Source organism: Pseudophryne corroboree, chromosome 2, assembly GCF_028390025.1.
Source record: "Pseudophryne corroboree isolate aPseCor3 chromosome 2, aPseCor3.hap2, whole genome shotgun sequence".
NCBI classification, from domain to species: domain Eukaryota; kingdom Metazoa; phylum Chordata; class Amphibia; order Anura; family Myobatrachidae; genus Pseudophryne; species Pseudophryne corroboree.
The window spans coordinates 255,427,265-255,441,936 of NC_086445.1; the positions used below are offsets into that span (position 1 = coordinate 255,427,265).

At 46.7% G+C, this 14,672-nt stretch overlaps 1 protein-coding gene and 1 pseudogene across 3 annotated transcripts in view; both read right to left on the reverse strand.

Annotated features, from left to right (window-relative positions):
• The window catches only part of TROAP (trophinin associated protein), a 241,192-nt gene that overhangs the window by 193,437 nt on the left and 33,083 nt on the right, over window positions 1-14,672 (reverse strand). For all 3 annotated transcript variants that reach the window (XM_063952683.1, XM_063952682.1, XM_063952681.1), the window contains exon 5: window positions 3,657-3,750. In XM_063952683.1, coding sequence (XP_063808753.1) covers window positions 3,657-3,750 — 94 coding nt within the window. The remainder of the gene's footprint in view (window positions 1-3,656; window positions 3,751-14,672) is intronic.
• On the reverse strand, window positions 12,838-12,956 carry LOC135053490 (5S ribosomal RNA; annotated as a pseudogene).

Consider the following 14,672-nt stretch of genomic DNA (forward strand, 5'->3'; position numbering starts at 1 on the left):
GCATGGAACCTGCCGAATGGAATCGCTTCGTAGGAAGCTACCATCTTTCCCAGGACTCTCGTGCAATGATGCACCGACACCTGTTTTGGTTTCAGGAGGCCTCTCACTAGAGATGACAGCTCCTTGGCTTTCTCCTCTGGGAGAAACATTTTTTTCTGGACTGTGTCCAGAATCATCCCCAGGAACAGTAGACGTGTCGCCGGAACCAGCTGAGACTTTGGAATATTCAGAATCCAACCGTGCTGGTGTAGCACCTCCTGAGATAATGCTACGCCGACCAACAACTGCTCTCTGGACCTCGCCCTTATCAGGAGATCGTCCAAGTATGGGATAATTAAAACTCCCTTTTTCCGAAGGAGTATCATCATTTCGGCCATTACCTTGGTAAATACCTTCGGTGCCGTGGACAGGCCGAACGGCAACGTCTGGAATTGGTAATGACAATCATGTACCACAAATCTGAGGTACTCCTGGTGAGGATGGTAAATGGGGACATGCAGGTAAGCATCCTTGATGTCCAGAGATACCATGTAATCTCCCTCTTCCAGGCTTGCAATAACCGCCCTGAGCTATTCCATCATGAACTTGAATTTTCTTAAATATGTGTTCAAGGATTTCAAATTTAAAATGGGTCTCACCGAACCGTCCGGTTTCGGTACCACAAACATTGTGGAATAGTAACCCCGTCCTTGTTGAAGTAGGGGCACCTTGACTATCACCTGCTGGGAATACAGCTTGTGAATTTCCTCTAACACAGCCTCCCTTTCTGAAGGAGTCGTTGGTAAGGCAGATTTGAGGAAATGGCGGCGGGGGGGGGGGGGGGGGGGGATGTCTCGAATTCCAGCCTGTACCCCTGAGATACCACTTGAAGGATCCAGGGATCTACCTGTGAGCGAGCCCACTGATTGCTGAAGTTTTTGAGACGGCCCCCCACCGTACCTGGCTCCGCCTGCTGAGCCCCAGCGTCATGCGGCGGACTAAGCAGAAGAAGGACTTTTGTTCCTGGGAAGTGGCTGTATGCTGCAGCTTTTTTCCCCTACCTCTGCCTCTGGGCAGAAAGGACGCGCCTCTACCCCGTCTGCTCTTTTGGGGGCGAAAGGACTGCACCTGATAATACGGTGCTCTCTTTGGTTGTGAGGGGACATGTGGCAAAAATGCTGACTTCCCAGCTGTTGCTGTGGACACCAAGTCTGAAAGACCATCCCCGAACAACTCCTCACCCTTATAAGGCAAAACTTCCATGTGCCTTTTAGAATCTGCATCACCTGTCCACTGCCGGGTCCATAACCCTCTCCTGGCACAAATGGACAGTGCACTTATTTTTGATGCCAGCCGGCAAATATCCCTCTGTGCATCTCTTATGTAAAAGACAGCGTCTTTAATATGCTCTACGTTTAGCAATATAGTGTCCCTGTCTAGGGTGTCAATGTTTTCTGACAGGGAGTCTGACCATGCAGCTGCAGCACTGCACATCCATGCTGAGGCAATAGCTGGTCTCAGTATAATACCAGTGTGTGTATATATAGCTTTCTGGAGAGCCTCCTGTTTTATGTCAGCAGGTTCCTTTAGGGCGGCCGTATCCTAGGACGGCAGTGCCACTTTTTTTGATAAGCGCGTAAGTGCTTTATCCACCCTAGGGGGTGTTTCCCAACGTGACCTATCCTCTGGCGGGAAAGGGTACGCCATTAGTAATCTTTTTTTTTAAATTACCAATTTTTTATCGGGGGAAGCCCACGCTAGTTCACACACTTCATTCAATTCTTCAGAAGGGGGAAAAACTACTGGTAGTTTTCTCCCCAAACATAATACCCTTTTTTGTGGTACCTGGGGTCACCTCAGAAATGTGTAAAACATTTTTCATTGCCTCAATCATATAACGAGTGGCCCTATTGGACATTACATTAGTCTCTTCGTCGTCGACACTGGTATCAGTATCCGTGTCGACATCTGTGTCTGCCATCTGAGGTAGCGGGCGTTTTAGAGCCCCTGATGACTTTTGAGACGTCTGGGCAGGCACGGGCTGAGAAGCCGGCTGCCCCGCATTTGGCATGTCGTCAAATTTTTATGTAAGGAGTCGACACTTTCGCGTAATTCCTTCCACAAGTCCATCCACTCCGGTGTCTGCCCCGCAGGGGGTGACAACACATTTATAGGCACCTGCTCCTCCTCCACATAAGTCTCCTCATCAAACATGTCGACACAGCCGTACCGACACACCGCACACACACAGGGAATGCTCTGACAGAAGACAGGACCCCACAAAGCCCTTTGGGGAGACAGAGAGAGAGTATGCCAGCACACACCAGAGCGCTATATAAATCAGGGATTAACTAAATTATATCCCCTTATAGCTGCTATATGTGTATTGCGCCTAAATTTAGTGCCCCCCTCTCTTTTTTACCCTTTTTTGTAGTGTAGACTGCAGGGGAGAGCCAGGGAGCTTCCTTCCAGCGGAGCTGTGAGGGAGAAATGGCGCCAGTGTGCTGAGGGAGATAGCCCCGCCCCTTTTTGGGCTGACTTTTCTCCCGCTTTTTTATGGATTCTGGCAGGGGTATTTATCACATATATAGCCTCTGGGGCTATATATTGTGATATATTTGCCAGCCAAGGTGTATTTATTGCTTCTCAGGGCGCCCCACCCCCCCAGCGCCCTGCACCCTCAGTGACCGGAGTGTGAAGTGTGTATGAGGAGCAATGGCGCACAGCTGCAGTGCTGTGCGCTACCTTGGTGAAGACGGATGTCTTCTGCCGCCGATTTTCCGGATTCTTCTTGCTTCTGGCTCTGCAAGGGGGCCGGCGGCGCGGCTCCGGGACCGAACACCAATGGCCGGTTCCATGCGGTCGATCCCTCTGGAGCTAATGGTGTCCAGTAGCCTAAGAAGCTCAAGCTACCACCAGTTAGGTAGGTTCGCTTCTTCTCCCCTTAGTCCCTCGCTGCAGTGAGTCTGTTGCCAGCAGATCACACTGTAAAATAAAAAACCTAAAATATGCTCTCTCTCCAGGAGCTCAGGAGAGCCACTAGTGTGCAACCAGCTCAGCCGGGCACAAGATTCTAACCGAGGTCTGGAGGAGGGTCATAGTGGGAGGAGCCAGTGCACACCAGGTAGTCCTAAAGCTTTTAGTTGTGCCCAGTCTCCTGCGGAGCCGCTATTCCCCATGGTCCTTACGGAGTCCCAGCATCCACTTAGGACGTCAGAGAAATAATAATAATAATAATAATAATAATAATAATAATAATAATAATAATATATATATTTTATAGAGGATGGCAATGGTGCGGCACTCCAACATTTTTCCATCAGAGAATAAAACTCACCGACCAGTGACCCCTGTGTCCGTGAGTTGGAAAAATGTCTGAGTGCCGCACCATTGCCATCCTCTATAATAAATATATATATATATATATATATATATATATATATATATATATATATATATATATATATATATATATATATATACATATATATACATATATACACACATATATATATATATATACACACACATATATATATATATATATATACACACACACATATATACATACATATATACATACATATATACATACATATATACATACATATATACATACACACTCCAAATATATGTGCTAACCTCTGCTGCTCACTAAACTAGTGCTTTCAACATACCTTTTGTATGCATCTTGGAGAAATAGGACATCCTGTCTGAATTAGAGGATGTAGTTTGACAGCTTCGCATAGAGTACATTGAGCTTCTGACCATCTTCAAATAAGAATATTAAAAAAAAAAAATTTAAAAAAAAGGAAGTGACAAATAAATAAAACACAAAAATAGGATTATAATTACCTACCGGTAAATCCTTTTCTCGTAGTCCGCAGAGGATACTGGGGTTCCATTTAGTACCATGAGTTGACGGGTCCCCTAGGAGTCATGGACACTTTAAGAATTTGATAGAGGGAGGAGCCAGCCCACACTATGTCCCTACTACCAGACTCAGTCTAGGAAACTGTGCCTGAAGAGACGGACATACTTTGAGAGGATAAAGATAGTGGTGAGATTCCGAACCAGCATACACAAAACAGAGGAATGCTATGCTAACCCAACTTTAAACAGGAACAGCAACGCCTGAACTAACAATACTTAACCAAGTAACAGTGCAGGAAGAACGAAGCACCGGGCGGGAGCCCAGTATCCTCTGCGGACTATGAGAAAAGGATTTTCTGGTAGGTAATTAAAATCCTATTTTCTCTTACGTCCCAGAAAATACTGGGGTTCCATTTAGTACCATAGGGATGAACCAAAGCTCCCAAACCGGGTGGGAGAGTGCTGAGGTTTCTGCAGAACTGATTGACTAAACTGAAGGTCTTCAGAGGCCAAAAGTATCAAACTTGTAGACTTAGCAAATGTGGTCGACCCAGACCAAGTAGCCGCTCGGCAGACCTGTAACGTAGAGACTCCCTGGGCAACCGCCCAGGAAGAACCCACCCACTTAGCAGAGTGGGCCTGTACAGATTCTGGAACCGGCAAACCTGCCGTAGAATAAGCATGCTGGATAGTGAACCTGATCCAGCGTGCAACTGTCTGCTTTGAAGCAGGACACCCAATTTTATTGGGATCATACAGAACGAACAGAGAGTCAAATTTCCTGTGATGAGCTGTCCTCTTTACGTATACCTTCAAAGCCCTCACAACATCCAAAGACATTGAAGCAGCGGAAGTGTTGGTGATAACCGGAACCACAATAGGTTGGTTGATGTGAAACGCAGACACCACTTTCGGAAGAAATTGCTGACGAGTTCAGAGTTCAGCTCTGTCCTCATGGAAAATTAAATATGGCTCTTGTGAGACAAAGCCCCCAGCTCTGACACACGTCTTGCTGAAGCCAAGGCCAACAGTGCGACGGTCTTCCACGTAAGATATTTCACGTCCACCTCCTGAAATGATTTAAACCAGTACAACTGGAGGAATTGCAGCACCAAATTGAGATCACAAGGTGCTGTGGGAGGCACATAGGGAGGTTGGATGCACAGAACACCTGTCAAAAACATCTGGACCTCAGGGAGAGAAGCCAATTGTTTTTTAAAGAAAGTGGACAAAGGCCGAAATCTGGACTTTTATGGAGCCCAGACGTAGGCCCACATCCACACCTGCCTGCAGAAAAAGCAGGAAATGTCCCAGGTGAAATTCCACCGTAGAATAAGTTCTGCTCTCACACCAAGAGACGTATTTCTTTCAAATACGGTGGTAATGTTTAGACGTTACCCCCTTCCTGGCTTGGATCATAGTCGGGATAACTTTGTTAGGGATACCTCTTCTGGCTAGAATCAGCCGTTCAACTTCCATGCCGTCAAACGTAGCCACGGTAAGTCCCGATAGGCAAACAGGCCCTGTTGCAGAGGATCCTTGCGAAGGAAGTAGAGGCCACGGATCTTCGAAAAGCATCTCCAGAAGGTCCACGTGCCAGGCACTTCTTGGCCAGTCCGGACCTTTTCCATTTTTATTCTTTTGAGAATTATTGGGATCACAGGAAGTGGAGGAAACACGTACACCATCTGATAGACCCATGGAGTCAGAGTGTCTACCGCCACTGCCTTTGGGTCTCTCGACCTGGAACAGTACAGCTTGAGGTTCTTGTTGAGACGAGAGGACATGTCGATTTGTGGATATCCCCACCGACATGTCAAGCCCCTGAACACTTCCGAGTGAAGGCCCCTTCCTAGTTGTCTACTCCCAAAATGAAAACCGCTGACAACGCCACAGCGTTTTTTTCTGCCCAGAGGAGAATTCTTGACACCTCTGACATTGCTGCTCTGCTTTCTGTTCCATCCTGTCAGTTTATGTACGTCACTGCCGTCACATTGTCTGACAGGACCTGAATGGCCCGATTGTGAAGATAAGAGGCCTGCAGCTGGGCGTTGTATATGGCCCAGAGTTCCAGAATGTTGATTGGAAGGATCACTTCCTGACTTGACAATCTTCTTTAAAAAAAAAACTGTACCCCCTGGGTGACTGCTCCCCAACCTCTGAGGCTTGCGTCCGTGGTCAACAGGACCCAGTCCTGAAATCCGAACCTTCGACCCTCGACGAGGTGAGAAATCTGTAGCCACCACAGAAGGGAGATCCTGGCTTTTGGCGACAGAATGATCCTCTGGTGCATGTGAAGGTGCGATCCGGACTATTTGTGCAACTGATCGAGCTGGAAGGGTCTTGCGTGAAACCTTTCATATTGAAGCGCCTCATAAGAGGCCACTACTTTCCCAGAAGGCGAATGCATAGATGCACAGATATCCGTATTGGCTTCAGGACATCCCAAACCATTGACTGGATTACCAATGTCTTTTCCAACGGAAGGAACACTTTCTGTGACTCCGTGTCCAGTATCATTCCCAGGAATGCGAGTCTCAGTGTTTGCTCTAGTGAGATTTCGGAAGGTTCACAATCCACCCGTGATCCTGGAGAAGTTTGGTTGAGAGAGCAATGCTGTCCAGCAACCTCTCCCTAGACGGCGCCTTTTCTCAGAAGATCGTCTAGGTACAGAATTATGTTCACTCCCTGCTTGCGGAGTATTAACATCATCTCTGCCATCACCGTGGTGAACACCCTCAGTGCCGTGGGGAGACCAAATGGCAGGGCCTGGAACTGGTAGCGACTGTCCTGTAGTGCAAACCATAGATAAGCCTGATGAGGCGGCCAGATCAGAATGTGAAGGTACGCATCCTTGATATCCAGAGACACTAGGAATTCCCCTTCCGCCAGTCCTGAGATCACCGCTCTCAGAGACTCCATCTTGAACACTCTTAAGAACGGGTTCAAGGACTTGAGGTTCAGAATTGGTCGTAACGAACAGTCGGAATAGTACCCCTTGTTGTGCAGATGAGGTGAAACTGGAACAATGACTTGAGTCTGAACCAGTTTTTGGATGGCCTACTGTAAAGTTATACTTGCCTCATGTGAAGCTGGTAAGCCAGATTTGAAGAATCTGTGAGGTGGGAGCTATTGGAACTCCAGTCTGTAGCCCTGGGAAATAAGATCTATGACTCAGGGATCCCGGCACGAACTTGACCAAGTGTGACTGAAGAATTTTAGTCAGGCTCCCACCTGACAGTCCACCGTCATGTTGAAGGCTTTGAGGAAGCAAAGCCTGAGCACCTGCAGTTGCTGGTTTGCATGGTTTACCTCTTGCGCTTCTGTAGGCCGTAGAAGCACCTCTGGATTTTCCCTTAAAAACTCGGCTGTCCGAAAGGACTGTAAATTTGAAGCGAAATAAGCTTTCCTGGCTTGGGGAGCTGCGGAAGGAAGATACGTAGACTTAGCCGCAGTAGCTTTGGAGATCCATTTGTCTAGTTCATCTCCAAACAAGGCCTCTCCTGTGAATGGTAGGCCTTCCACAACTTTCCTGGAGTCCACAGCAGCAGTCCACTGGTGTAGCCACAAGCCCCTGCGTGCCGACACTGCCATAGCAGTGGTGCGTGCATTAAGCAAGTCTATCTCTTTTATGGCTTCCACCATAAAGTTCGCAGAGTCCTGTATATGCTGCAGGAGTAAACCAACATCCCCCCTAGACAAGGAATCTAACCCCTCAATTAGGTTACCTGACCATTTAGCAATGGCTTTTGTGATCCACTAATATGCAATAGTGGGTCTTTGGGCCACCCCAGCAGCTGTGTACAATGATTTGAGTGTAGTCTCAATTTTACAATCAGCCGTGTCTTTCAGGGAGGCTGCACCAGGGACAGGAAATAAATTTTTTCGTGACAGCCTAGAAACTGATGCGTCCACTAGCGGTGGATTTTCCCCATTTTTCCCTATCCTCCAAAGGAAATGGAAAAGATGAGAGCAATCTTTTAGGGATTTGAAAGTTCTTATCAGGATTAACTCATGGTTCTTCAAACAGGGTATTCAATTCCTTTGACGCAGGAAAAGTGACTGAGGACTTCTTTTTTACATTAAAATAAGATTCCTCACAGTCCTCTGACACCTTATCAGGAATTTGCAGAACATCTCTGATAGCCACTATAAGAGCCTCTATTCCCTGTGACAGAGTAGCATCCCCCCCATCCAAATCCACCTCACCCTCCTCCATGTCTGACCAGTCAGCGTCAGACTGCAGGATATGGGCCAGAGATCGTTTTTTGCTGACAAATGGGAGGGGATTGAGACGCTGGTTTGGGGACCAAGGGGGTCATTCCGAGTTGTTCGCTCATTGCCGATTTTCGCAACGGAGTGATTAAGGCTAAAATGCGCATGGTACGCAGTGCGCATGCGCTAAGTATTTTAGCACAAAACTTAGTAGATTTACTCACGTCCGAATTTTCATCGTTGAAGCGATCGGTGTGTGATTGACAGGAAGTGGGTGTTTCTGGGCAGAAACTGGCCGTTTTCTGAGAGTGAGCGGAAAAACGCAGGCGTGCCAGGAAAAAACACGGGAGTGTCTGGAGAAACGGGGGAGTGGCTGGCCGAACGCAGGGCGTGTTTGTGACGTCAAACCAGGAACGAAACGGCCTGAGCTGATCGCAATCTGTGAGTAGGTCTGGAGCTACTCAGAAACTGCTAAGAATTTCTATTCGCAATTCTGCTAATCTTTCGTTCGCTATTCTGCTAAGCTAAGATACACTCCCAGAGGGCGGCGGCCTAGCGTGTGCAATGCTGCTAAAATCTACTAGCGAGCGAACAACTCGGAATGACCCCCCAAGTCTCTATTCATAAACTCATCCACAGTCTGTCTTAAGTATTATGTCTTTTTCTCATTGCGGGATAATTTTGTAGAAATATTTGAGCTCATTCCCTTAATGGAATTAACCCACACCGGTTCAGCCCCACTATTCTGGGAAGGTGCACTGCCCTGAGTACCCAGTAATGAGCCCCCTGGTGAAGAGGAACACTCCGCTGTACAAAAAACACTCTTTGCCTGACATAATGTAAATGGGACAGCGCACACACACACACACACACGAAAAGGTTAAGCACAATTAACCCATAAAGAGCCCTCCAGTGAGACACAGTTATTTGGAGCCAGCCCCCATCGCTCCTTTATCGCTAATGCCAAGCTTAGCCAGGTCGTAGACTAAGTACCCTGATAGGGGACTTAGTACACTAATAAATCACTCCCCCCCCTGCTAGGGCTTCCTGGTACCGCTGAGGTAATCTGAAGTCTCTCCGGACAAGCTGCGCGTTCCTCTCCTGTCAGCGTCTGTGTCCACTGCAGAGGGAAAATGGCGCTGGTGAGCTGCTGGATCCGCTCATAGTGAAGGCCCCGCCCCTTCAATGGCACGCGGTCTTCCCTTTTCTTTTCTTTTTAATACTGGCTGAGGTAACCTGGTGCTTAAAGTGGAGAGAAAACAGTGTTAAGGCTTCTTTGCCAGTGTGGGTACTGTGTACAGTGTACTGAGACGCAGCTGTGTACTGTCTTGAGTCGCATTCCGCCCCGGTTAGAAGCCGTGCGTCTCCGTACCGTCATGCCGCCATAATTGCCGGAGCCCCGTTACACGGGACGCCGGCTTAGTACTCACCACTCTTCATTCTTCTAGCTGGTAGGTGAGGCGGCGTGTTGCGGGAATGTACGCTCGCTGTGGTGGGGCTTGCGAATAGTTCCCTCAGGAGCTCAGTGTCCTGTCGGCGGGAAATGGGACCATTAACCCTTCAAGAGGTTTAACCGTTCCCTCCCCCTAAGTCCCATGAAGCAGGCAGGCTGGTGCCAACCAGCCCTGTCTGAAAATAACAAACCTAAAATAAATGCAGATAACTCTTCAGGAGCTTCCATAAGTGAGACCGGCTCCTCCGGGCACATTTTCTAAACTTATTCTGGTAGGAGGGGCATAGAGGGAGGAGCCAGCCCACACTATCAAATTCTTAAATTGCCCATGGCTCCTAGTGGACCCGTCTATACCCCATGGTACTAAATGGAACCCCAGCATCCTCTAGGAAGTAAGAGAAAAAACTCCGTAGAGGATGCTGGGGACTCCAAAAGGACCATGGGGTATAGACGGATCCACAGGTGCTTGGGCATACTATAAAAAGACTTAAACTGGGTGTGAACTGGCTCCTCCCTCTATGCCCCTCCTCCAGACCTCAGTTAGAAAACTGTGCCCAGGAGAGATGGACATATCGAGAAAAGAATTTATAATTTAAACACAGTGAGTGTTATACCAGCTCACACCACAAGACATGGCCTTCAACAGAATACCAGCCCACGGTATGAAAAACATACAGCCATATGCTGAGAGAATATGTAACACAACCTGAGTGTCAACCCAACCAATAATAAGAAACTACATGCCAAGGCATGAACAACGTCAGCAATAGCCTGACAGACAAGAAATACCACAAAGTGCCACCAAAATCAATAACTGCAGACACAGTACGCACTGGGACGGGCGCCCAGCATCCTCTACGGACTAGGAGAAAATAAGATTTTACTTACCGGTAAATCTATTTCTCGTAGTCCGTAGTGGATGCTGGGGACTCCATAAGTACCATGGGGAATAGACTGGCTCCGCAGGAGACAGGGCATTTTAAGAAAGAATTAGGATACTGGTGTGTACTGGCTCCTCCCTCTATGTCCCTCCTCCAGACCTCAGTTAAGGAAACTGTGCCCGGAAGAGCGGACAGTACAAGGAAAGGATTTTGGAATCCAGGGTAAGACTCATACCAGCCACACCGTATAACTCGTGATAAACATACCCAGTTTACAGCATGAACAACAGAGCATCAGATAACCCTGATGCAACCATAACATAACCCTTATTGAAGCAATAACTATATACAAGTATTGCAGAAGAAGTCCGCACTTGGGACGGGCGCCCAGCATCCACTACGGACTACGAGAAATAGATTTACCGGTAAGTAAAATCTTATTTTCGCTAACGTCCTAGTGGATGCTGGGGACTCCGTAAGGACCATGGGGATTATACCAAAGCTCCCAAACGGGCGGGAGAGTGCGGATGACTCTGCAGCACCGAATGAGCAAACACAAGGTCCTCCTCAGCCAGGGTATCAAACTTGTAGAACTTTGCAAAAGTGTTTGAACCCGACCAAGTAGCTGCTCGGCAAAGCTGTAATGCCAAGACCCCTCGGGCAGCCGCCCAAGAAGAGCCCACCTTCCTTGTGGAATGGGCTTTCACTGATTTTGGTAGCGGCAATCCCGCCGCAGAATGAGCCTGCTGAATCGTGTTACAGATCCAGCGAGCAATAGTTTGCTTTGAAGCAGGAGCACCCAGCTTGTTGGATGCATACAGGATAAACAGCGACTCAGTTTTCCTGACTCTAGCCGTTCTGGCTATATAAACCTTCAAAGCCCTGACTACATCCAGTAACTCGGAATCCTCCAAGTCACGAGTAGCCACCGGCACCACAATAGGTTGGTTCATATGAAAAGATGACACCACTTTTGGCAGAAATTGCGGACGAGTCTGCAATTCTGCCCTGTCCATATGGAAAACCAGATAGGGGCTTTTATGTGACAAAGCCGCCAATTCTGACACACGCCTAGCTGAAGCCAAGGCTAACAGCATGACCACCTTCCACGTGAGATATTTTAACTCCACGGTTTTAAGTGGCTCAAACCAGTGTGATTTCAGGAAACTCAACACCACGTTAAGATCCCAAGGTGCCACTGGAGCACAAACGGGGGCTGAATATGCAGCACTCCCTTTACAAAAGTCTGAACTTCAGGAAGAGAAGCCAGTTCTTTTTGAAAGAAAATGGATAGGGCCGAAATCTGGACCTTAATGGACCCCAATTTTAGGCCCAAAGTCACTCCCGACTGTAGGAAGTGAAGGAAACGGCCCAGCTGGAATTCCTCTGTAGGAGCATTCCTGGCCTCACACCAAGCAACATATTTTCGCCATATACGGTGATAATGTTTAGCCGTCACGTCCTTCCTAGCCTTCATCAGCGTAGGAATAACCTCATCTGGGATCCCTTTTTCTGCTAGGATCCGGCGTTCAACCGCCATGCCGTCAAATGCAGCCGCGGTAAGTCTTGGAACAGACAGGGCCCCTGTTGCAACAGATCCTGCCTTAGAGGCAGAGGCCATGGTTCCTCTGTGAGCATTTCTTGCAGCTCTGGATACCAAGTCCTTCTTGGCCAATCTGGAACAATGAGTATTGTTCTCACTCCTCTTTTTCTTATGATCCTCAGCACCTTGGGTATGAGAGGAAGAGGAGGAAACACAAACTGACTGGAACACCCACGGTGTCACCAGTGCATCTACAGCTATCGCCTGAGGGTCTCTTGACCTGGCGCAATACCTCTGCAGCTTTTTGTTGAGGCGGGATGCCATCATGTCCACCTGTGGCAGTTCCCACCGACCTGCAATCTGCGCTAAGACTTCTTGATGAAGTCCCCACTCTAGAAGGAAGGGAGAGAAAGAAGGCTCTTGTGTGGGCGCACTCTTGAAAGGAAAGGAAAATTCCTATGACATATAGAGAGAAATACTTAAAACATAACTTTTAATGTTTGTAATAAAAATACCCCTATAAATGATCCATATCAAAGAAAAAATGTGATGATTAGAATTAATAAAATGTTCTGGTCTGTTTAATCACACTTGGTAATTGGAATGGTTGTAGACATTGATTGGTCTTACCTCCAATTCCCCTGACCAGCACAGAATATCTGTGTTAATAGAACCAGGGAGTGATCATAAGAGTTATTAAATAAGTAAGACCCACTTGGGCTACTTGATTCAAAATTGGTTAGTCTCCAGCATTCAAATGAGCTGGACTTTCTGACGTAAGCCACAAAAATTAGTATTAAGCCTCAAAAAGAGAAGGAAAAAAGGGGGGAGAGAAGAATTAGTGGTGATGCTGCTGTTGGTGTTGCAAACACATGTGGAGGGAAATGGTCCCAACTCTACAACACCGGGTATTCGCAGGAAGTCTCCTCTCCTGGTACTGACCCGGCCCAACGCTGTTTGGCTTCCAAGATCAGACGAGATCGGGCATTGGCAGCGTGGTATGATAGTAGAGAATTTTTGGATTGCACCAATGAGAGTGCACCTATGTAAGAAACAGAAGAAAGAGGAAAAAGGGAGACAGAAAGAAAGAACGAGAAAAGAAGAAATGAAAAATAGTATGGAGAAGAAAAGGAATGAATCAGTGTAGCATAATTGATGGATCTGCTTTCTGCGTTAGACACAGCTCAACAATTCCCACTTGAGTGGTATAGTGTTCCGTGAATCGCAGATGAGAGTCCATGAAGCAATAGTGAAGTATGGGAAGGAGATATGAAAGATATGCTAGGTTGAACTGTCAAAAAAATTAATTAATTAAACATTGATTTTGAAAAACACATTATTATTTAACGTGCATATTTGGAATAAAGTTTAAAGGTTCAAAGAGTATGCTGAGGCTTACGATGAAATAAGATTATTATCAGACAAAATACTGGCCTCTGCTTGAAAAAAGTATTTCTTTGTAATGTGAATACTTTAACAGATATTGATTTTGGAAGAATGAGAAAAAAAAAAAAGGGGGATGAAAAAGACAATTTGGGCTATATTTATTAGACAGTGGTGCTGTAGCAAAGAGCTATGTGTGTGCTGCATATGTCCAAATGGCATGGAATAACATACAACAGATAAATATAAAGCGCATCAAGAGTTTGTGGTCTGTGCAGAATATACACAGAACGGCAGTGGAACTCTGATAGGAATACACAGGTCTAGACATTTGCTGTATAATCAAGCATATTAATAAATGCACTTAGTGTGTTGTTGTCTGTGCGCACTATATACAAAGCAGAGCACCAATAGGTCCAATCGGATATGATGGAAGCTTAATGCCCATCAAAAGGTTGCCGTCTGTGCTAAGTATGCATGGGACAGCAGCAGGCTTGTAGTCAATGGTACTATCAGCCAAAAAATATCTGCGTATGCTACATGACTGTTAACATGCTGTCTAATACAACATAAGTAGTGAATACGAAAAAGTATTTTGCTGTCTGTGCAGGATGTGCACAGAACAGCTGAGGCTTACGGTCACCAAAATTGGAGAAGGAAGGCAGGTTAGGGCAGTGTCATGTGCCCAGGCAGGAGCTGAGAAATCACTCCATGTGTGGTCCCCCTCTCGGAACGGAAAACGCGTTTCGCCCTGACGGGCTTGTTCACTTCCGGGTTTAGGAGGGAGTGTGCAACGTAGGTTTATATAGCAGCTGAGGGGTGTATACTACCCATTAGTTGGAGGATATCATTGACGCGGGGCTGAGGATAGCAACGGCCGCTGTGAAGCGTCTGTCCGTTGTTATGGAGACGATACGTGACGTGCAATTGGGGGGCGGGGCTTGTGCGATCACGGGAGGCCACTGGGTGACTGGCCGTGTGTGCACACATGATGGCCCTGAAGTATCGCGAGAGCCATCTTTGTGGATGGCAATTGCCTGTTTGTGAGTGCAAATAAGTCCTTGGCGCCATCTTAATTAATGGCAAGACAGCGGCGCTAGGAAAGGAAGACTGAATTACAACATAGATAGAATAAAGAATTAAAGAAACATTGTAATAGGTAGAACCCTGGGTGGGAAGGCAGGTAGGAGAAAATTGAAGTGGCATCAATGAAGATAGAATAAGAATTAATTAAATATAAAAAAAATATATAAAAAAATAAAAAATATATACAAAAATTTATATTGACAAGGGATAAATGAAAATGAAAAATAAAAATAAATGGAAAGTAAAATGTAAATGGAAA